Source organism: Trachypithecus francoisi, unplaced genomic scaffold, assembly GCF_009764315.1.
Source record: "Trachypithecus francoisi isolate TF-2019V2 unplaced genomic scaffold, Tfra_2.0 Lachesis_group13, whole genome shotgun sequence".
Lineage (NCBI taxonomy): Eukaryota > Metazoa > Chordata > Mammalia > Primates > Cercopithecidae > Trachypithecus > Trachypithecus francoisi.
Window position 1 is genome coordinate 103,024,121 of NW_022681458.1, and position 23,608 is coordinate 103,047,728.

Below are 23,608 nucleotides of genomic sequence, written 5' to 3' on the forward strand. Positions count from 1 at the left end.
TGCACCCAAATCTTTGTTCTCTGCCAGTCATTGTGCAAAATCTGGCAATAAAAAAGGAATGTATCATAATTGATGTCCTCAAGGGACTGACATTCAAGTAGAAGATATGAATATGTAACCACATTCCTGAAATATAAGCAACAATGTAAGAAAGAAATACCAGCAGAGCAAAGACTGGAGGAACTAGTGATGAATCATCACTCTCATATATCGTGGAGACCAAAGAAGGCTTTATTTCAGGTGGATCTTGAAAGATGAGTAGAAATTCTGTATGGAAACGTGGGCAAGGGCATTACAGGATGAAAGAATAGCCCATGACATCTGCAAAGGCATGGAGGTAGGTCATAACAAACAGCCTAAAAGAAAACCTCAAGGCAGATCTATTTGCATGAATGGAAATCTATACAACAAACCCCAATGGGGGTACAAGTTTATCTAGTAGCAAACCTGCACTTGTATCCTTGAACTTAAAAGGTAAAAAAATAAGTAAGCATTTTAAAACAGAAAAAAGGAAGCCCCAGCGAAGTTTGAAATTGATGTTTTAATATTCTAAATGGATTAATAAAAGCAATGGCAACTGATGAATCTTCTAGCACAAACATTGTGAAAAATGATTATACTTTCACAAATATGGCACAGCAAGTCACAGATTAAAGATGTGAAAGGACAATAAACACTAGTAATATGTTAAAGAAAAATAATTTTGCCTTTTTGAAATGTGGTAAGAATAGGAGTATGAACTGGGGGTATGATGATGCTATTTTGAGCTCTTCTTTTCTAGACCTCAATGAATGTTTGGTGTTTGGCACATGTTCCCATCAATGTATAAATGTGGAAGGATCATATAAATGTGTGTGTGACCAGAATTTTCAAGAAAGAAATAACACCTGCATAGCAAAAGGTAAGATTATAACCACTATCGCAAATACTATTATTACAATTTTGTTGTAAACATTTTATGGAGAAAACTGTTTGCTATTTCATTTCAGCGACAGCTTCATTTCTCATAAAATAAAAATATTTTTAATGATGATTAATTTGGCCAATTGGTTAGTTAATATTTATGAATTTAATCTTATATGGCTTATGGAAATGATTATGAAATACATGGTTACTGTTAAAATCACATAGTGTTCAAAACAATTTTTCAAAAGGGGTATGAGTTTAAAAACCAGTGTGATAGAATGTGAAGTATCTCTCTTGATGGTCTGCTCTAAGGGAATATGATAAAAATTATACCCCTGGGATAAAAATAAAAGGTTAAACATTAGCATTATAAGGAGAAAGGAATTTTGAGTAAGGATTTTAACGGTTTTAAAACAAGATCTTTCTTTCAAATTTAGAACTCCTCCACCTACTAATATTATTTTTTAAAAAGATTAAATGATAGGCCAGGTGCAGTGGCTCACGCCTGTAATCCTAGGACCTTGGAAGGCCAAGGAGAGTCAATCACGAGGTCAGGAGTTCAAGAACAGCCTGACTGACATGGTGAAACCCCGTCTCTATTAAAAATATAGAAATTAGCCAGGTGTGGTGGTGTGCACCTATAGTCCCAGCTACTTGGGAGGCTGATGCAGAAGAATTGCCTCAACCCAAGAGGCAGAGATTGCAGTGAACCAGGATTGCACCACTGCACTCCAGCCTGGGTGACAGAGCAAGATTCCATCTCAAAAAAAGAAAAACAAGCAAACAAAAAAAAAAAAGAAAAGAAAAAAGATTAAATGATAAACTATGGTTCTGGGCAATTGTAGGTATAGATTTTAATATTCATATGTTTATGCTAAATAATGTTGTAACTTCAGTATTGTTAGCTACAAGGTATGATTGGACATTATTATTATAATAAGATTGTTATTACAAGAAGAAAAGGATGACGTAATGGATCAACTGTGGGCTATAGCATTAGATATACTTGGATTTGAATCCCAGCACAGCACCTTTTAGACTGTGTGGTCTCGAGGAATTCACTAAAGTGTCTGAGCCTCAGTTCAGTTTCCATAGTTATAAGAAGTGAAGATAAACTGTGAAAGGCTTAACATAGCGTCTGACACATAATGAGCATTCGCTCATTATATAATGTTAATGAGAGCTATTAACATTACAGAGCTGAAAGGAATCTCATGGGGTATTATTATTATTATTTATTTGCAGAAACTGTATCTGTAATCCAGCCTCTCTTTAGGGCTTCATTAATATTTTAACTGATATTTTTGGCATTTGCTTTAGGGTTTTACTTGTTAGTATGAAAATGACATTAGTATTCTATTGTAGATGTCAAAAATTTCAAATGTTTCACTTAGCAGGATTCTAGATAATTTAGAGATTATAGAACTTTAATGTAATAAATACTGATATCTTTTTATGCTAAAAGTTAATAAGTACTTAAGATGTATAAATACAGTAAGAGGAAGATTCTTCATATCTTAATTTTTATTTCTTAGCCTAAAGTAATGATCACTCAGGTTCATAAATTAAGTACTCAGAAACTTTAGAAGCTTAATGAGTATACAACATAGCACCTGGACCTTGACAATTGATGCATTATAACCTACTGTATTGTGACTTATCAAATAATAATCTCTCTTCATAAAAAGGACATCTATATGTACATAATCTCTAGCCATAAGGAAAGATTGGCACTAGAAAACCTCTATCAATAATTATTATAAATGTTTAGATAAGTGGATATCAGAAATAATAAGCCATAAAGACTAAAAGATAATATAAAGCTGGTTGATTTTTGAGGAAAAACTGTATTAAGAATAATAATTCAAGATCATTTAAAAGTACAATTATTGCTTTTAACATTAGTTGAAATTTACTTTATTTTTGTATTTTATTATAATAATCTCCAGGCTCTGAAGATCAAGTTCTCTACATTGCTAATGACACTGATATCCTGGGTTTTATATATCCATTCAACTACAGTGGCGATCATCAACAAATTTCTCATATTGAACATAATTCAAGAATAACAGGGATGGATGTATATTATCAAAGAGATATGATTATTTGGAGTACTCAGTTTAATCCAGGCGGAATTTTCTACAAAAGGATCCATGGCAGAGAAAAAAGGCAAGCAAACAGTGGCTTGATTGTAAGTAAATACCATTGTATATTTGAAAGTCCATACCTTTCCACCAGCTGCTTTTTAAACAAAATGTATCTATTGTGATATCTAATTATACTAATTAATATATTCAATTATTTTCCCAATATTTTCCTTGTGTAGAAATAATGTATTTCTCTGCTCATTCATTCTCATAGCTGTACATGACTTATTTTAGTTATACGCTTTTATGTTTTTGCTTTAATGTATTTGACTTATATGTAGTATAAGAATGCTAATGAATGATACCTAACATCTCCAGGACATCTGCTTCATAGTGCTTTACAATTATTATGATTATAAGCTTTTTTATCATGAGATGAGATTGGGAAACATCACATTATTTTTACATTAGAAAGTAGTGTAATGCAGGGATAATTGTTTCTCTTCTTACATTATCATAAATATACTTCTACTCTAGGGCAGGACATCAACTCAATGGTGTAACCATTTCTTCTGACTCCTGATAACTGTATTTCAGGAAACATCCAAAACAGAAATATTGTGCACTTGTGTATGATGGACATGTTGATTATCATGGTTTTTGAGAAAAATAAACTGGAACATGTTTCAATTTATGATTGTAGATTATCCCGTTTTGTTTTAGGGCATGTCAAGTTATTGTGTGTTTTATATTTTTAAGTAACCTGGAAGGAAAATGACAGATAAATATGTATTTTTATAGGGCCTGGCCCATTCCTGTACAACCAAAAAGTCAAGTGCTGTCCCAGCAGGATGTAATTGAAGCTTTGTGTTTAACAAAAATTAGAGGTTCCTATCTAGAAGTCCTCCCTACTTTTTCTACTAGCATCTGCCATAAACACTTGAACTACATGAATCCATTTGATGCAAATCTGGAACATATTTTAATTTTATCAACAGTAGATGGCAATATGCTGGTTTTAAAATCGGCTATTGTAGTTTTCAAATTCAGATTTAGATTAACTTAGATGAAACCTTTGAGTAAAAATCCATGTATACCAGAATTGTTCAGTTCCTATTTCCTCGAACACAATAGCTACCATTAACTTTCATTAGCTCTAAAACAGAAATCTGCCTGTTGAAAACATTGCTTCTATGGTAACATGCCATCTGTTGTTAATGAATGAATAAAGAGTATATACTGTGGAGTTATATTGGCTGAGTTTGAATCTTATTCTTGTTGCTTACTGGCCTCTTAGCTTCTTGGTACTCTATTTCAAGAGGTTCTAGTGATGATTCAGTTTACATATTAGTATATTAACTATATACTAAAATTAATTGTATATAATTACATGTAATGAATAAATAACATACATAATTATATGTATTTTATATACTAATGTTTAACTGTCTAGGTACATAGGAAGTACTATTTAGATGCTTGCTATTAACAGTAGGATGATTCTGTTGATGATGGTGATGACATTAATAACGATAATTGGCAAAATGTTCTCTGCTTCATATTAGCACATTAAACATTATTTGCAAATTACATATCTGCATTTTATAATTGATAAAGATAGACACATCTTTAATTTTGGCATAATTTTTCAAGAAAAGTCTTTGTTTTTATTTAGCTTTGTGCTTTGGGGAAATTGATTATCCTTTAGTTCAGGGGTCTCCAATCCTCAAGCCACAGACCAGTATCAGTCTGTGGCCATTAGGAACCTGATTGCACAACAGGAGGTGAGCAGCTAGTGAGGGAGCATTACCATCTGAGCTCTGCACCCTGTCAGAGCAGTGGTGGCACTGCATTTTCACAGGAGCGCAAACCCTATTGTGAACTGTGCATGGGAGGAATCTGAACTGTGGATGCGAGGGATCTAGATTGCTGAGTTCCTTGTGAGAATCTAATCCCCCACCCACCCCATTCGTAGAAAAGTTGCCTTCCATGAAACTGGTCCCTGGTGCCAGAAAGGTTGGGGACCGCTGTTCTAGTGAACAGAATTCACAAAATTTATTGTAGATTTTAAGCCAAATTCACTCAATGTTTGGTAACTAAATTTTCATTCTTATACACAGAAATATATTTATGTATATTACTTGAATATTTATTTATATGTGCATATTTTTACATATTTTATCTTTATTAATGTGTTATAGAATCTTTCACATTCAATGGCAAAGCTTGATTAGACTTATTTGAGTAGGATATAAAACTTTATTTACTCTTTTAATGATAGTAATAACTTGTGTTATATCATCCAGACTTCCTGTGTTTTACTTTTGTTTTCACCTCTCTATTTAAATCTCTCATGACAACAGCACTCACAAAGAAGAAAAATGGGTAACAGTAGGAGTGCATTTTCTACTAAGGAGTCCATCATAACTAAATAAATGCCATAATTATAAGTTTGGAACCTCTGAGCCATGAGTTTTAGCACTATAAGCCAAATTTCCTAACGATTCTAGCCAATACATTATTTTAAAAAATACTTCAGAGCTACACTGATAAAAGCAACTATTTAACTTTGCTTCCTAAATCTTTTTGTATTCCTGATATTTCAATATTATAAAGACAGACTAAATCTATTATTACCACCTTAGTGAGTAATGTGAATTGTAGAGCAATTAACTTGAAAGATATATCACATCTCTGAGTCTCAGCTTACTTATCTGAAAACAACTATAATATTGAAGTACACAATTTCTACAACTCCTTTGAGATAATAAATATATTTGATTTCCAAAAGATGTATGGTATATCATATATCTATCCAATTATTATCTGAACAATTTGTGTTTATTCCTCTGAAATCTGTCTTATGTATTAATAATTGATTTTCTATCTTATGAATTACTCTGCCATGTAAACATTGGTTCTTCTAACAGTAACAGGCTAGTCATCCTTTAGTTTAATGAGCATGCAATCTAATTAATCTTGTAAGTTTTGACACAAATATTAAATAATACTGATTGAGACTTTCCCACCCCTTGAAAAATAAAACTCAAGATTTTTTCCCTAGGCTGATTATGGCACATTGATTTCTATCTCTGAATCAATAGACAAGGGAGAGAAAAATCCACAAATCAAGCTATGAATACATTAGTTGTAACTCCATTATCAGTGAACCAAATGGAAGAAGTTAGCCATGTGGTAGCAGGATGTTTTAAAAGCATATTTGCAGATACTAAAAATATTGGAATAGTTCAATTTCCATAAAGAGTATAAAATCCGTTGCATCAAAAACCAGAAGAATATTATTCAGACAACTAAATGTTAAATGAAGTCCATTCCAAAAAAAATGGCTATTTTTCGATATGATCCTGTTTCATTATTATTATTATGATTTTGGAAATTGTGAAGGGAATACTCTTCTGTAATCTATGAAAATGGTTAGAATACTAATAATTATTATAAATTTAAATTTCAAATGCAGACCAAGTTGTTTATAATTAGAAATACTTATGATTTTCTAACCTTCTGGGCTATACAAAAGGAATGGATTTTTTTCCTTTAAGAAAATAAATAATTTAAAACTAAAAAGAGTGACATGATTTAATCTGTACATAAGGCATAATGAAACTTTCGAATTTTAATTTTAGTACCCAGAACAGAATATAACAGCATTATGCAACAATTGTACGTGCTCTTGGGCAATTTATCATTTTTAGTATGAGATGCTATACGAAAAAGTATATGAGGGGAAACACTATAAAGTAGGTTAATGTTTGGAAAAATGCAAATAACTCTAAAAGTACAGATTAAATTTTTACCACTAACAGTCTAAACATTCCTAAGCAAAACAAATACTCAGATTTATCTGATCTACTTGACTTTGAAAAGTAAATATGAGATATCATTTCTGGTACATTCTCATTTTTGTAAATAGAATATTCAGGATAAACATGCTTATTATTTTACTGATTAATAATCATATTTTTTTCTCAAAAAGTTGATTAGGCCATTTTGTTTTCCCGAATCGCTTTTAGCAACATATCTATTTAAATTATTCTTTTTTTTATTATTATTATACTTTAAGTTCTAGGGTACATGTGCATAACGTGCAGGTTTGTTACATATGTATACTTGTGCCATCTTGGTGTGCTGCACCCATCAACTCGTCAGCACCCATCAATTCGTCATTTATATCAGGTATAACTCCCAACACAATCCCTCCCCCCTCCCCCCTCCCCATGATAGGCCCTGATGTGTGATGATCCCCTTCCCGAGTCCAAGTGATCTCATTGTTCAGTTCCCACCTATGAGTGAGAACATGCGGTGTTTGGTTTTCTGTTCTTGTGATAGTTTGCTAAGAAGGATGGTTTCCAGCTGCATCCATGTCCCTACAAAGGATGCAAACTCATCCTTTTTCATGGCTGCATAGTATTCCATGGTGTATATGTGCCACATTTTCTTAATCCAGTCTGTCACAGATGGACATTTGGGTTGATTCCAAGTCTTTGCTATTGTGAATAGTGCCGCAATAAACATACGTGTGCATGTGTCTTTATAGCAGCATGATTTATAATCCTTTGGGTATATACCCAGTAGTGGGATGGCTGGGTCATATGGTACATCTAGTTCTAGATCCTTGAGGAATCGCCATACTGTTTTCCATAATGGTTGAACTAGTTTACAAGCCCACCAACAGTGTAAAAGTGTTCCTATTTCTCCACATCCTGCCCAGCACCTGTTGTTTCCTGACTTTTTAATGATTGCCATTCTAACTGGTGTGAGATGGTATCTCATTGTGGTTTTGATTGGCATTTCTCTGATGGCCAGTGATGATGAACATTTTATCATGTGTCTGTTGGCTGTATGAATGTCTTCTTTTGAGAAGTGTCTGTTCATATCCTTTGCCCACTTTTTGATGGGGTTGTTTGTTTTTTTCTTGTAAATTTGCTTGAGTTCTTTGTAGATTCTGGATATTAGCCCTTTGTCAGATGAGTATATTGCAAAAATTTTCTCCCATTCTGTAGGTTGCTGTTCACTCTGATGGTAGTTTCTTTTGCTGTGCAGAAGCTCTTTAGTTTAATGACATCCCATTTGTCAATGTTGGCTTTCGCTGCCATTGCTTTTGGTGTTTTAGACATGAAGTCCTTGCCCATGCCTATGTCCTGAATGGTACTACCTAGGTTTTCTTCTAGGGTTTTTATGATATTAGGTCAAACATTTAAGTCTCTAATCCATCTTGAATTAATTTTCATATAAGGAGTAAGGAAAGGATCCAGTTTCAGCTTTCTACTTATGGCTAGCCAATTTTCCCAGCACCATTTATTAAATAGGGAATCCTTTCCCCATTTCTTGTTTCTCTCAGGTTTGTCAAAGATCAGATGGCTGTAGATGTGTGGTATTATTTCTGAGGACTCTGTTCTGTTCCATTGGTCTATATCTCTGTTTTGGTACCAGTACCGTGCTGTTTTGGTTACTGTAGCCTTGTAGTATAGTTTGAAGTCAGGTAGCGTGATGCCTCCAGCTTTGTTCTTATGACTTAGGATTGTCTTGGCAATGCGGGCTCTTTTTTGGTTCCATATGAACTTTAAAGCAGTTTTTTCCAATTCTGTGAAGAAAGTCATTGGTAGCTTGATGGGGATGGCATTGAATCCATAAATAACCTTGGGCAGTATGGCCATTTTCACGATATTGATTCTTCCTATCCATGAGCATGGTATGTTCTTCCATTTGTTTGTGTCCTCTTTTATTTCACTGAGCAGTGGTTTGTAGTTCTCCTTGAAGAGGTCCTTTACATCCCTTGTAAGTTGGATTCCTAGGTATTTTATGCTCTTTGAAGCAATTGTGAATGGAAGTTCATTCACGATTTGGCTCTCTGTTTGTCTGTTACTGGTGTATAAGAATGCTTGTGATTTTTGCACATTAATTTTGTATCCAGAGACTTTGCTGAAGTTGCTTATCAGCTTAAGGAGATTTTGGGCTGAGACGATGGGGTTTTCTAAATATACAATCATGTCATCTGCAAACAGGGACAATTTGACTTCTTCTTTTCCTAACTGGATACCCTTTATTTCTTTCTCTTGCTTTATTGCCCTAGCCAGAATTTCCCACACTAGTTGAAATGAAGGAAAAAATCTTAAGGGCAGCCAGAGAGAAAGGTTGGGTTACCCACAAGGGCAAGCCCATCAGGCTAACAGCAGACCTCTCGGCAGAAACTCTACAAGCCGGAAGAGAGTGGGGGCCAATATTCAACATTCTGCAAGAAAAGAATTTTCAACCCAGAATTTCATATTCAGCCAAACTAAGTTTCGTAAGTGAAGGAGAAATAAAATCCTTACAGATAAGCAAATGCTTAGAGATTTTGTCACCACCAGGCCTGCCTTACAAGAGATCCTGAAGGAAGCTCTAAACATGGAAAGGAACAACCGGTACCAGCCATTGCAAAAACATGCCAAAATGTAAAGACCATCAAGGCTAGGAAGAAACTGCATCAACTAACGAGCAAAATAACCAGTTAATATCATAATGGCAGGATCAAGTTCACACATAACAATATTAACCTTAAATGTTAATGGAATAAATGGTCCAATTAAAAGACACAGACTGGCAAACTGGATAAAGAGTCAAGACCCATCAGTCTGCTGTATTCAGGAGACCCATCTCACATACAGAGACATACATAGGCTCAAAATAAAGGGATGGAGGAAGATCTACCAAGCAAATGGAGAACAAAAAAAAGCAGGGGTTGCAATCCTAGTCTCTGATAAAATAGATTTTAAACCATCAAAGATCAAAAGAGACAAGACCATTACATAATGGTAAAGGGATCAGTTCAACAGGAAGAGCTAACTATCCTAAATATATATGCACCCAATACAGGAGCACCCAAATTCATAAAGCAAGTCCTTCGAGACTTACAAAGAGACTTAGACTCCCATACAATAATAATGGGAGACTACAACACCCCACTGTCAATATTAGAGAGATCAACGAGACAGAAAATTAACAAGGATGTCCAGGAATTGAACTCATATCTGCACCAAGCGGACCTAATAGACATCTATAGAACTGTCCACCCCAGATCAACAGAATATACATTCTTCTCAGCACCACATGGCACTTATTCCAAAATTGACCACATAATTGGAAGTAAAGCACTCCTTAGCAAATGAAAAAGAACAGAAATTATAACAAACTGTCTCTCAGACCACAGTGCAATCAAACTAGAACTCAGGACTAAGAAACTCAATCAAAACCGCTCAACTACATGGAAACTGAACAACCTGCTCCTGAATGACTACTGGGTACATAACGAAATGAAGGCAGAAATAAAGATGTTCTTTGAAACCAATGAGAGCAAAGATACAACATACTAAAATCTCTGGGACACATTTAAAGCAGTGTGTAGAGGGAAATTTATAGCACTAAATGGCCACAAGAGAAAGCTGGAAAGATCTAAAATTGACACTCTAACATCACAATTAAAAGAACTGGAGAAGCAAGGGTAAACACATTCAAAAGCTGGCAGAAGGCAAGAAATAACTAGGATCAGAGCAGAACTGAAGGAGATAGAGACACAAAAAACCCTCCAAAAAATCAATGAATCCAGGAGTTGGTTTTTTTGAAAAGATCAACAAAATTGACAGACCCCTTTCAAGACTAATAAAGAAGGCTGGGCGCGGTGGCTCAAGCCTGTAATCCTAGCACTTTGGGAGGCCGAGACGGGCGGATCACGAGGTCAGGAGATCGAGACCATCCTGGCTAACATGGTGAAACCCCGTCTCTACTAAAAAATACAAAAAAACTAGCCGGGCGAGGTGGTGGGCGCCTGTAGTCCCAGCTACTCGGGAGGCTGAGGCAGGAGAATGGCTTTAAACCCGGGAGGCGGAACTTGCAGTAAGCTGAGATCCGGCCACTGCACTCCATCCCGGGAGACAGAGCAAGACTCCCTCTCAAAAAAAAAAAAAAAAAAAAAAAGACTAATGAAGAAAAAAGAGAAGAGTCAAATAGATGCAATAAAAAATGATAAAGGGGATATCACCACAGACCCCACAGAAATACAGACTACCATCAGAGAATACTATAAACACCTCTACGCAAATCAACTAGAAAATCTAGAAGAAATGGATAATTTCCTGGACACTTACACTCCCCCAAGACTAAACCAGGAAGAAGCTGAATCCCTGAATAGACCAATAGCAGGCTCTGAAATTGAGGCAATAGTTAACAGCCTACCCACCAAAAAAGTCCAGGACCAGATGGATTCACAGCTGAATTCTACCAGAGGTACAAGGAGGAGCTGGTACCATTCCTTCTGAAACTATTCCAATCAATAGAAAAAGAGGGAATCCTCCCTAACTCCTTTTATGAGGCCAACATCATCCTGATACCAAAGCCTGGCAGAGACACAACAAAAAAGAGAATTTTAGACCAATATCCCTGATGAACATCGATGCAAAAATCCTCAATAAAATACTGGCAAACTGGATTCAGCAGCACATCAAAAAGCTTCTCCACCATGATCAAGTGGGCTTCATCCCTGGGATGCAAGTCTGGTTCAACATTTGCAAATCAATAAACGTAATCCAGCATATAAACAGAACCAAAGACAAGAATCACATGATTATCTCAATAGATGCAGAAAAGGCTTTTGACAAAATTCAACAGCCCTTCATGCTAAAAACGCTCAAGAAATTCGGTATTGATGGAACGTACCTCAAAATACTAAGAGCTATTTATGACAAACACAAAGCCAATATCATACTGAATGGGCAAAAACTGGAAAAATTCCCTTTGAAAACTGGCACAAGACAGGGATGCCCTCTCTCACCACTCCTATTCAACATAAATTATTCTTAACAGGTCTCAATTTTTAATTGAGTTATAAACCTCATACCCAATATATGAGTGTCTGTGTATTCCAAGCAGACACACACACACATGCACACACACACAAAAGTGCATAGGTGTGCATATGCACTCACAAATAAGCGTCTGTGTGTGTGTGTACAAAACCACTTAAAAGTCTTGTTTCAGAACATTTGGATACTGCTAAAAATTGATAGTCATCGGAGTTCATTCAAACCAGAGTTACAATCATTTATTATGATTACGTGGAAAAAATCTAAAGCTATCAGAGCATCACATCATTACCATTTGTGGTTTTATTGTTGTTAATTGCACAAGACAGGCACTCAATAATACATATTGACTCTGGTAAATGATAATGTAACAGTTATGATCTAGTCAAAATTTTACTAAACAAGTCAAATAGGTATAACTTTGACACGTTGCTATAACGGATTTTTAGTTCCTTAATTAAACAATATTTACTCATTAAAAATACACTAGTGATAATTATTATATGTGTCTACAATAAATAATGCTGAGGAAGTTATTAATTAAAAAGCATAGCATTTTAGGGGGAACCAGTCAAAATTTATTCATTCATACCCAAAGGCTTATTTAAAGCCTACTTGTTAGTTTTGGTGTTGGGTTTTTGGAATGCAATAGTAATAACAGACTGGAATCTTGCTTTCATGGAGCTTATTTTCTAGGGAAGAAAGAGAAAGTTAATTAAACTCATAAGTAGATCAATACAGAAAATTCCAATTTTTAAAAATGTATTGAAGGAATTAAATAATGAACTAAGAAAGAAAATTTCAGATAATGCAATTCCCAAGATAAGACAAGTAAAGGCCAATTTGAAGAGAGAAGATTTGAGTTGTGATGAGAAAGAAGTAATACTATTTTATATATATACATATATATGAGTTATGAGAGGACATGAATCATAAATATATATTTATGTATATATGTTATATACATTAAAATATGTTATATGTATTATGTATATATTATGTTTATATGTGTATATATACATATATACACATATATACATACACAAACATATTCTGGGCTAGAGATACACATTAAAGAATAGCAGAGTAGAAGACGTACATAAAACTATGAAGCCAGATTAGATTACCGGTAAGAGAAGGAAGGAGGAAAAGAAGGACTGGAAACAATCTCCCAAGCAAAATTAAAATGATGACAAGGAGTAGCCAGTGCATTCAGAGAAAATAAGAAGATGTAGAGTTACAAAAACTGAGAGAGGAGAGTATTTTGAGAAAGACATCGGGGTCATAATTTTAGTATACTTCTAAGAGATCAAGTGAATGATGACAAGGAAGTGTTCAACAAATTTCATGGCAGAAATTCATTAAGGACCTTAAGAAATTTAGGGTATATGGAGGAGGCAGGCATCAGAGAGCACAAGTAGGTATGATTTCCCACTCATTTAGAAATAGCTGGAGATATTTTTGATTGTTACAACCGGGAGACTATCTCAGGTATCAAGTGGGTATGGCCAGAAACGCTGCTTAACCCACTGCAATGGATAGGATAACACACTACAAAATATCCTGAGCAAAACATTGGCAGCAGTGAAATTGAGAAACCCTTCACCACAATATCAGCCTCTCCAGCCAGGCTTTCAGTAGATACTTATTTTATCGTTCATATTATGTAATCACAAGCCTGTAAAATAAAATGATACTAAGGTGAATTACCAATGTAGTTATTATTTAATTGGTGTTTTAACATTTCTTTTTTTCCCTCGCCTACTCATTCTCTTTTGCTTGCTCCTTTTCTTCATCCTTCTTAATAATGAAATGCCCCAGGCTCAGACTTTAGTCCTCCACTCTCTTCCCTTACTTCCTTGTTGAGCTCACATAGTTTCATGGCTTAACATATATGGACATGTTAACATAATTGATATCATCCCCTGTCCAACTGCTTACTTTCTTTTTCTTTTGTATCTAAAAAAAATATTGAAACTAGAATGCCCCAAAATAAACTTCACGTTGTATCCCCCAAATCCACTTCTGTAATCTCATTTAATGACAACTCTATTTTTCACATGTTTAAAATAAACATCTTGGAGTCATTAGTTGTTGCTGATTCCTTTCCTTCCATCATAACTAATAAATCAGTCAGTCTTGTTGAATACACCTTCCAGATATGTCCAAGAGTGAGCTACCTTATATTAGCTTTGCTGAGAGCACCTAGGTTTGATCCAGGCATCTTTCTTTTGAATTAGTTCAATAGCCTCCGAACTTCTGTCCTTGCTGCACTTTTCACTCATAATCCAGCAGTCAGAATGCCAAAAAGTGAAAAGGATTCTTTATCCTGTTTCCTCAAAGTCCACAGCCCTCTTAATAGACAATCAATTTGTTCTGTACTATACAAATATTTTTCTATAAATTTACATACTGGTACATCTAGAGCATTTTTAGAAGCTTAAGCTATAATTGTCATAAAATAAACTCTACATATTCAAATATATACAGCATGTACAATTTCAAAAGTTTTGATTATCATCACAGTCAAACTAATGAACATATCTATATGACCTCCAACTCTTTCCATATAGTCATCTAATTCCCTCAGTAATCTATTCCCCCAGACCCTACTCACTTTTCTCCCATCACCAGGCAACTAGTGATTTGTTTTCTTCATTATAGATTAGTTTGCTCTTTCTAGAATTTTATGTACATAGTAAGTACCCTTTTTTATCTGCCCTCTTTCACTCAGCACAATGATTGTGAGATTCATCCATATTGTTTCATATATCAATAAGGCATTCTTTATTTGGCTGAATAGCATATTGTTATGTGGATATACCATCGGTTGATTAGCTATTTACCTATTTATGAACTTACATACTTGTACGACACTAGGGTTTTTTCAATATGTAGTAGAATCGTATCATATAAAGTCATCTCTGCTGTTTACTTTGTTCACTAAACAAGTTTTGAGACCTTACCGTGTCAGCTAATTTTACCTATGTCATTTTTTAATGATTGCACTCATAGTGTAAATATAACATCCTTCATTTCAGTATTTATATTTTGAGAAACATAATTTGTTTGATTTTGTCTTGTTATTGCAAATAATGTCTTAGTGGTCATCTTCAAGTATAAGGGTAACAAAGCCTGTATTAGATAGTCCAGGCATTTTATGAAGTGAAAATGCTAGATTAAAGAGTATTCAAACTTAATTTTGAATAAGTACTTTCAGATTGCCTTCAAAAAGATTACTTTTAAAACATGGTCAATATGTGAATTTGAATTTTTCCTAATGCTATTGCCAAAACCGGCATCATAATACTAATAAACTTTTGCCAATTGTTTTTGATGTGTATTTTCTGTATTGTGAAGTTTGAACACCTTTTCTTATGTTTTATTAACTATTCAAAATTCTGCTTCTTCCAGGGGCCTTATTTTGATCTATGTTTATTTTTTTCCTTAAAGTGTTTTCTTTTCCATAAGATCTTATTATGCACTATTTATATACTGTAAATACTGAGTTTTTGTGAGATATACACCCCACAGGCACAAAAAAAAAAACACATTTCCTTCAAATGAATTTGCTTTGTTTCTGATGGTTTTTGCTATATAGAAGATTTACTTTTTATGTAGTCAGATCTGATTGTCTTTTCCTTCAATGCTCCTGGACTTCACATCATATTTAGGAAAGTCTTTTATCCAGAACATGCACACACTTTCTATTCTTTCTTTTAATACTTCTTTTACTTTTAAATATTTATGTTTCTGATGGATCTGAATGCATTTATGTGTATATGGTTTGATGTGGAGATTTAACTTCCACCCTAAATATTAAATAGTCTTTCATTTCTCTAGTGATGGAGTAGGCATTTCTATTGTTCTGTGGTACTAAACTCTCAAAACATATGAGTGAATATGGAGTCCCCATCATAGTCTTTGGATCTCTTTGTGGATCTGTGCCGCATGAACATATTTTAAAAATGTACTGTAGCATTATAGCATATCTGTATGTATGAACTCCAGAGTCATTCATTTGAAAGTTATTTGAAAATCTTACATTTTTATTTCTAAAATTGTTTTAGACTCTTATTAGAAGAAAAAACACATTAGAATTGGATTGCTGTTGCACTGCATTTTTAGATTAATTTGTGAGAAGTCATATCTATTATGAAATCTCTATGATAGAGATCCTAATAATGAATCATTCTTGTGTCTGAAGGGTTTATAGTATGTCATGTATAATTGGCCTTACCTGAATAGTAAATATTTTTATTACCATTGTAAGAAATATATGATTTTCCATGAAAGTTTAATTTCAAAGCTATTTTTTTGCTAGTTATATATTGCCTAACGGGAAATGTGGGTATGTAACTTTCTCTCAAACCTTAAAGAATAAAGTTGTTGTATGTACTATGAAAGTTGAAAGAATAATTATAAATGATATATGGCAAAATGAATACACAAATAGTTATATAATACATAGCCTCACCAGCGTCTGCTATTTTTTGATGTTTTAATAGTAGACATTCTAGCTTATGAGAGATGGCATCTCATCGTGGTTTTTTAGATTCTGTATTTTGTCCACCTTTGTCTCAGAAAACCATCAATTTAACTTCCACACTCTTCTCCCTGGAGTTCATTAAGTTAGTCTCCTCTGGTTTTATCTATCCACTTTTGACCCACACACCCAAGCCATTCTCCACATCATAGCCAAAACATTCTTAAAACATTAATCTGATCATCATATGTCCCTAAGTAAATTATTCTACTGGATATCTTTTTAAAAACCATTGGTTTATAAGCCTCTTAGTCATTTTCAGCCTCATCTCCCATCACACCTCTCCCATTTTCTTACATAGCTATAAACAAGCACATATATATCCCCAAACACAAAGTTTTGTTCCAGCCAGACATAGGCCATATCTCACTACCAAGAATGCAACTTTTTATCTTCCCTTCAAAGTCATTTACGTGCTATTTTTTTCTGTCTTCCTTAATTTTCCCAATTAACCAAAGCTCCTTTATTGAAAAGACACCACTTTTATTATTATTATTATACTTATTATCACCATTGAGAATGATCTTGATCTTGTTGAAGCATCAGAGATCTCATCCCACAGAATGTGTTTTCAGGTCTTCCAAAGGCCCTGTTGTCATTTGAAGGGACGTGCTCAAAGAAAGACTGAAGAATGTTAATTTTATGCCTAAAAAGTAGCCTACAAGGTGACCCTTTTATTATTCTGGGTTCTGTTTAGACTTGGAAATTTTATTGTCAGTTTAAGGAGTAATGAAATGCTAGGAAACTATAATGAAGCTGGCAAGAGAATGATATATGAAACTCAGCATTTCCTATATTTACATAGCACGTGTGCACATACACACATATTCATAATCTGAGTGAATTTGATGGATGAGAGACACTGAGATATAAGAAAACAATTTATTTTGTGTATATCATATAAATCATGTATATACACATGTGCATCTGCTACAAAGACTAAAATTCCTGTTGATCCACAAGGAACTTACCTAATGATTCTGGAAACACACTGTCATTTGCTTCTTTAACTCTTTTCTATGTGTTTGTTACTGTCTTCATCCTCTTTCTGATAGATACACAATATCTTTATTGAATTCAATTCCTTTTGGTGCAAACTGATTATATAAAGAAGTTATGTAGGTAAGATAATTGATTGAAATAGGCATAAACATTAGGAACACAGGTGATAGAGACAAATTGAACACATCTAATAAAAGGAGGGCGCAGCAGGTAATTGGCTCTTCTATTCTGGAATGTTAGCCTGATTTCAATATATCAAACGGTATGACCTTAATTTTCAAGAAAAAAACAAAACTTTGGATATATAATGTGACATGTTAATTTTAAAAGTTAGAATCTACTTTTTCTTTTTTAATTTTAACTTAAATTTACTCCTCAACCACTTGTTTTGATAGGTCTACTCTCAGGTGACTCCGAATTATTTCTCGAATGTTATGCATGTTTAAATTGTAATTGTCAGAGGTATTCTACTTCTTTATTTCCAGGTCATTCACATACGATGTAGGATAATATCAGAATTACCAGCCCAAGCAAGAACAAATTATTCACTCACTAATGCCTAAAAATGAGCAATTACCGTAGATATGTATTTAAGGCTATATGAAATGCAGACTTACCCAGAATGGATAATATTTCGAACTGTTACATAATTTACCGTTTAGGAGCTAGAGATGTTCAAAGATCATCTAATCCAAAGTCTTTGTTTTATACACCTTATAATATGGAGAGAAACTAGGACTAGGATTTAAATCAGTTCTTCTGATTCCAAATTCAGTGTGTTTTCTAATCTTCTGTGATATTTTTGTTTTTCTGATAGTGTGAATAAAGGTTTAGAGAGCCAGTCTTTCTTTTTATGGAGGACAGAGGTGAATCAGGAATAAAAGGTTAAAGAACACTGAAGAGGCTTAAAAAAAAAAAGAGTAACAAAATCACCTACATTATTGAGTCTTTAATTGAAAGACAAATTTGTTCTTTTTAAAAAACTGTCTGAGAATTACATCTGAAGTTTCTTTTTCATCTAACAGGAGCTTATTCCAAGTTGACATTGTCCTAATGTAGATCATTGCAACCTTAAAATTACTCAGATTGAAATAATCTATTGTTCAGTATAAATCATAAATAGAAGCCAAAGTTTTTTCATCTCTGCAATAGTTTTTCTTTTTTTTTTTTTAATCTTGTACACATTCTAGCTCTAAATATAACTTTTCCTTGGTTCTCTTAGGATTTCTCCACTGCTATGTGAGCTCCTTGATTGACATATGAAATATTTGGATATTTTAATAACATGACTAGGTCAATAGAATTTAGTAAAATTTAGAATTTGCGTAGTCATTATTTTACATCCACTCATTGGAAGCAAATCTGATTCATATTTTGAGAAGCAAAATGTCAATAGTCTTTTCATTTAGCAAAATACCCTACAGAGACATCCACACACAATTTCTTTAGGGTGGTTTACATCTTTGTTTTAATATAATTCCATTGGGAGATAAGTAACTTTAATAAAATTAGTTGAATTTTCTATTCTTAGATATACACCAAGATGAAAAACATCACAAATCAATAAAATATGTGATATCACCTCAGTTTATCGTTGTGTAAACTAAATTTTCTTAAAGCGTATTGCTAACTGTAAGACATTTATTAAAACAGACAGCAGTATTTTCATGGCTCAAATGCTGTCACAGATTTTTCCCTTTTCCTGTTTTAAAACAAATGTCTTCAGTGACTTACATCTTCAGTTTATTGAAGCTGGAATTGTGACCGATACCTTACAATCTACACCTATAAAGGATTAGTGATTTAAACTAGTAACCTCTAATTTTGTTACAAACTGTCACTTTTTTTGTAAGATGTAAACGTTTCATTCATTTGACTAATGCATTCCTACAAAGAAGGATGCCTCAGGTCTCAAAACTGGCTGTGTATTTAGAGAGCTTATTAGAAAAGAAATCATCTGTCTGAAGAAAGCAGCCAAAATGTGTCTTCCACTCTGTTCAACAAGATGAGAAATGCCCTTTTGTTGTCAGGGAAGCTGCATGCTCCTGCAGTCTCTCAAACAGGACACGTTTAATTAGCATCTCTATTTCATGGGTGTACCTGTCTAGTGAGCTAGTCAAGGGGGCAAATGAAAGTTTTGTATTTTCTTCTCTCCAATCTGGTATGCTTGTTTGTTTTGTTTCATGATTTTTGAAGGCAAGGAGCTTAGCTCTCTTGTTCTGTTTTTCCATGTCAATCTTCATTTCCACTCTCAGAATGTCAGTGTACTTATCCTGTGTTTTTCCATTTTTTGTGTTTACCTGATTGATTTTGGTACCTCTCCTTAAATAAATTGTGTGATCATAATATGAAGATCCAACAGGGGTTTCTGCCTTTCATCCTCCAGTGAACATCCATTCAATATAAGGCTCCCTTTTATATGGTTAATACTATTCAAAATCCTGGTCAAGATGTGAATGGTAGAGATTATTTCTTTCCTATGAAGCTCAGTACAAAGGGTGATTTCCTAATTTGGCCATAGGTTGAGAGTAGGTTAATAATGTTGCCACCTTCTTCTGAGGGAGGTTGTCTTCTTCCACCTCTGCTCCTTTCTTCCCTCTTTCTCCTTATTGTCTTTTGTTTTGTTTTGTTATTCTCTCTTCATTGTTGAAAATAAGTAAGTATTTAGTTTACTGTGAGTCACTGAGGATGAACACCTGATAACATCTTCACCCTCTGCCATTATTCTCTGAGAATCATCTTGTCATTTATGATATCATAACCTTAGGTTGACTTAATTACATGTGCCTATTTTTTACCCCATATTCTAACTACTTTAGTTGTTACTTGAATGACATTAGAGATTCCTTATTCCAGAAGAAGGAGAATAAATGTGTATATTAAATGGCTCTGCAAGTCATCAATATATCTTGTACTTATCATGAAAAGTAAGATTTTTTTTCTTTTTCAAAGCTATGTTCTTTACCCTAGAAATGTGACCTAAATTTATCCTTCTATAATTCACCCTTAGTAAAATCTTCACCAGCCTGTTTACCTGAAAAAGTATCACCAAATCAAACTTCTGAATGCTCTATGGACATTAGGAAACTGGGTTATTAACTGTCATCAGTCTAGGTTTAGAAGTCTAAAGTTGAAAGATAATCAGAATTTTTTGAGAATGAATTTCATGAAATGAAAATCCTAAATTCAACAAAAGTGGAACTTGCATGGAATATGACATATTTTATCAGGGATACCATGAGGATTGAAAATCAGGTGTATACATTTACATCTCACAAATGGAAGATAGATACTTTTTGTATGTTCAGTCAGACAAAGAGCATTATATGTTTTGTGTCATAAAGGTTTGTTTTACTAGTGTTAGAAAATTACACATATGCTTCAACAGGTTTAAAACAGCTTATAATGGTGATTTTTCCCATTGTCTTTCATGTTTGTAGATTTATGATTCACACTGACATGCACATGCCATTTGGTGATACATTTACTTTTAAATGATGAGAAGTTGAAAATAAAAATACAGTTAGCTTAAATGATACTGGAGCATTCGAAAATGATTTTTTGGTTTGACTAGGACATTTATATTCTAAACATCTGCGAACATTATTTATATGACATTTCTAGAGTATGCTGTATTGCAGAGTGCTTTACATTTAATTTAGATAACTGAGATATCACTGGGTATATGGATAACATTTATTGTTAAAGTTGAGAAATAGGGTAATACAATTTCATAATTTCAGTTTTAATGTCCAATAGGTCAAAGAACTGATGATAAATGGCATTAGAAATTGTCTATGGATTCTGTGTTTAATGTAAGCCATATTTTCCTTGTTTGAGATCCCAGTAATCATGCAGCAGACAGTGATTTGCAATTCCTGTTTCTTGGCGTTCCATGTTCTTTTCGAGATGGTCAGTTTCTTTTCTTTTAATCCAAGTCCACTGATTGATAATACTGGTTCCTCTGAACCCACACAAGAAGATTTCATGTGTTAAAAACTCATATTTCCACTGTTGCCCAGGTCTTAAAGATGCTGTTACATTGATTACACATCTAGTTGTAATCACCTTCAAATAATTGTTTCTACTCGTGCCATAATACCCCTGGGAATACCTTCTCACTTTTGGTTATGCACAATAAACCTGGTCATGTCAAATTAATTACTACACTAGTTCCTGCTCAAAGTGATCAAGTTAATTGAAGGGCACAGAACATAAGTTATTTTCCTTGCTGTCTAGTCTCAATGAATTCTGTTACCATTGTCTCACAGTAATACAGTAAAACAGAATGTGAAGACAATCCAACCTATCAAATGTAAGATGAATAACCGATATTCTGACTTTCCTCAAAAGATGTTAAAATATAGTATTTTCCTAAATGTGTCTAGCTGTACTAATCATTTTTTCAATTGTAGAACAAAATTATGTGTGGTAAGGATGCAGAGCATCTGAGTTTTTCTTACATTGCTGAAAAGATTATACATTGCTACAAACTCTGAAAATTTTTTCTAGCAATATCCTATCAAGCTAAGTGTGCATAAACTTGAAAACACTAATTCTATCCGTTGGTAAATACTCAAATGAATTGAATGTTTGTATCCACCACCACCACCAACAAAAAAGTACTAAACTATCCATAACTTTAGTTGTAATGGCCTAAAACTGTAAACAAGCCAAGTGGATATCGTCAGTACAAATCCACTTGAGCAAATACTTGAACAAATACTACTGAGCAATGGAAAGATTAAAAATTGATATATACAAAATAAGGATGCATTTCACAGTCATGATGTTGAACAAAAGAATTCTAGAATGGCCAGGCGCGGTGGCTCATGCCTGTAATCCCAGCACTCTGGGAGGCCGAGGCGGGCGGATCACGAGGTCAGGAGATGGAGACCATCCTGGTTAACCCACAGTGAAACCCCGTCTCTACTAAAAAATACAAAAAATTAGCCGGCCATGGTGGCGGCACCTGTAGTCCCAGCTACTCGGGAGGCTGAGGCAGGAGAATGGCGTGAATCCGGGAGGCGGAGCTTGCAGTGAGCGGAGATGGCGCCACAGCACTCTAGACTGGGCGACAGAGTGAGACACCCGTCGCAAAAAAAAAAAAAAAAAAAACAACAACAACAACAACAACAACAAAAAAAACTGGAATGAAAGATTATGATTCTTTTTTACATTGATTTGTTTAATCTGTGGTGTTAGATATCAGAATTATGATTACTCTAAAGAAAATATTGACTGCCAGAAGGCATGGGTGAACCTCCTATGGTTCTGGAAATATTTCAGCAGAGTAATGGTTAAACAGGTGCAGCCTGGTTAAATTCCAGTCATCTGTACAATTAAGATTCAGGCAGATAATATATCTATGAAGATTGAAAATAGCATTAGGTATCTTTTTGACATCTAATTGCATGTAGCAATTAACACATGACTATGTTCTTATACTTCCCCCATAACTTCAATGCAAAGATACAGAAAACTCCGCTAATTTCCTTTTGAAAATACCGTGGTGTGTTGTTTTGTTTCCTTGTAGTGTCCTGAATTTAAAAGGCCCAGGGACATTGCAGTTGACTGGGTGGCTGGAAACATTTACTGGACTGATCATTCTAGAATGCACTGGTTCAGTTACTACACTACTCACTGGACCAGTCTGAGGTACTCTATCAACGTAGGGCAGCTGAATGGCCCCAACTGCACTAGACTCTTAACAAATATGGCTGGAGAACCCTATGCTATTGCTGTAAATCCTAAAAGAGGGTAGGTTAATGGTTTAGTATTTCTATTTCTTGATAATGAATATCCTTTTTAGAAATTATGCTCCGTAGATTTTGTCTCTGTAATGAGTGTTCAATGTGTAATAGTGTCACATACCTTTAAATATCCTTGTACTATTTCTTCTGTAAAAAAGCATGTCCTATTCCCACCAAATGATGATACAAAATATATATATTTTCTGAAATATTCCTTTATTATGCATTCAGTGTACCTGTGTGTCTGTGTGTGTGTGTGTGTGTCTGCGCATGGTTATATGTGTGCATTGCAGAAAAATGAGCTTGCTGTGATAGACACAACCTCTGTTTCTGATCTAAAATTGAATTATCAAAATATTAAACATAATATCAAACATACTACATACAGAGTACTAACATTATTCTCTATGGTAATAAAAGATGAAGGGATATATATATATGTATGTATGTGTATATATA

General features: G+C 34.1%; 1 protein-coding gene across 1 annotated transcript in view; it reads left to right on the plus strand.

Moving 5' to 3' along the window:
• The window catches only part of LRP1B (LDL receptor related protein 1B), a 303,637-nt gene that overhangs the window by 160,645 nt on the left and 119,384 nt on the right, over positions 1-23,608 (plus strand). Inside the window, exons 24-26 of the mRNA XM_033229413.1 lie at positions 782-901; positions 2,856-3,097; positions 22,933-23,156. Coding sequence (XP_033085304.1) covers positions 782-901; positions 2,856-3,097; positions 22,933-23,156 — 586 coding nt within the window. The remainder of the gene's footprint in view (positions 1-781; positions 902-2,855; positions 3,098-22,932; positions 23,157-23,608) is intronic.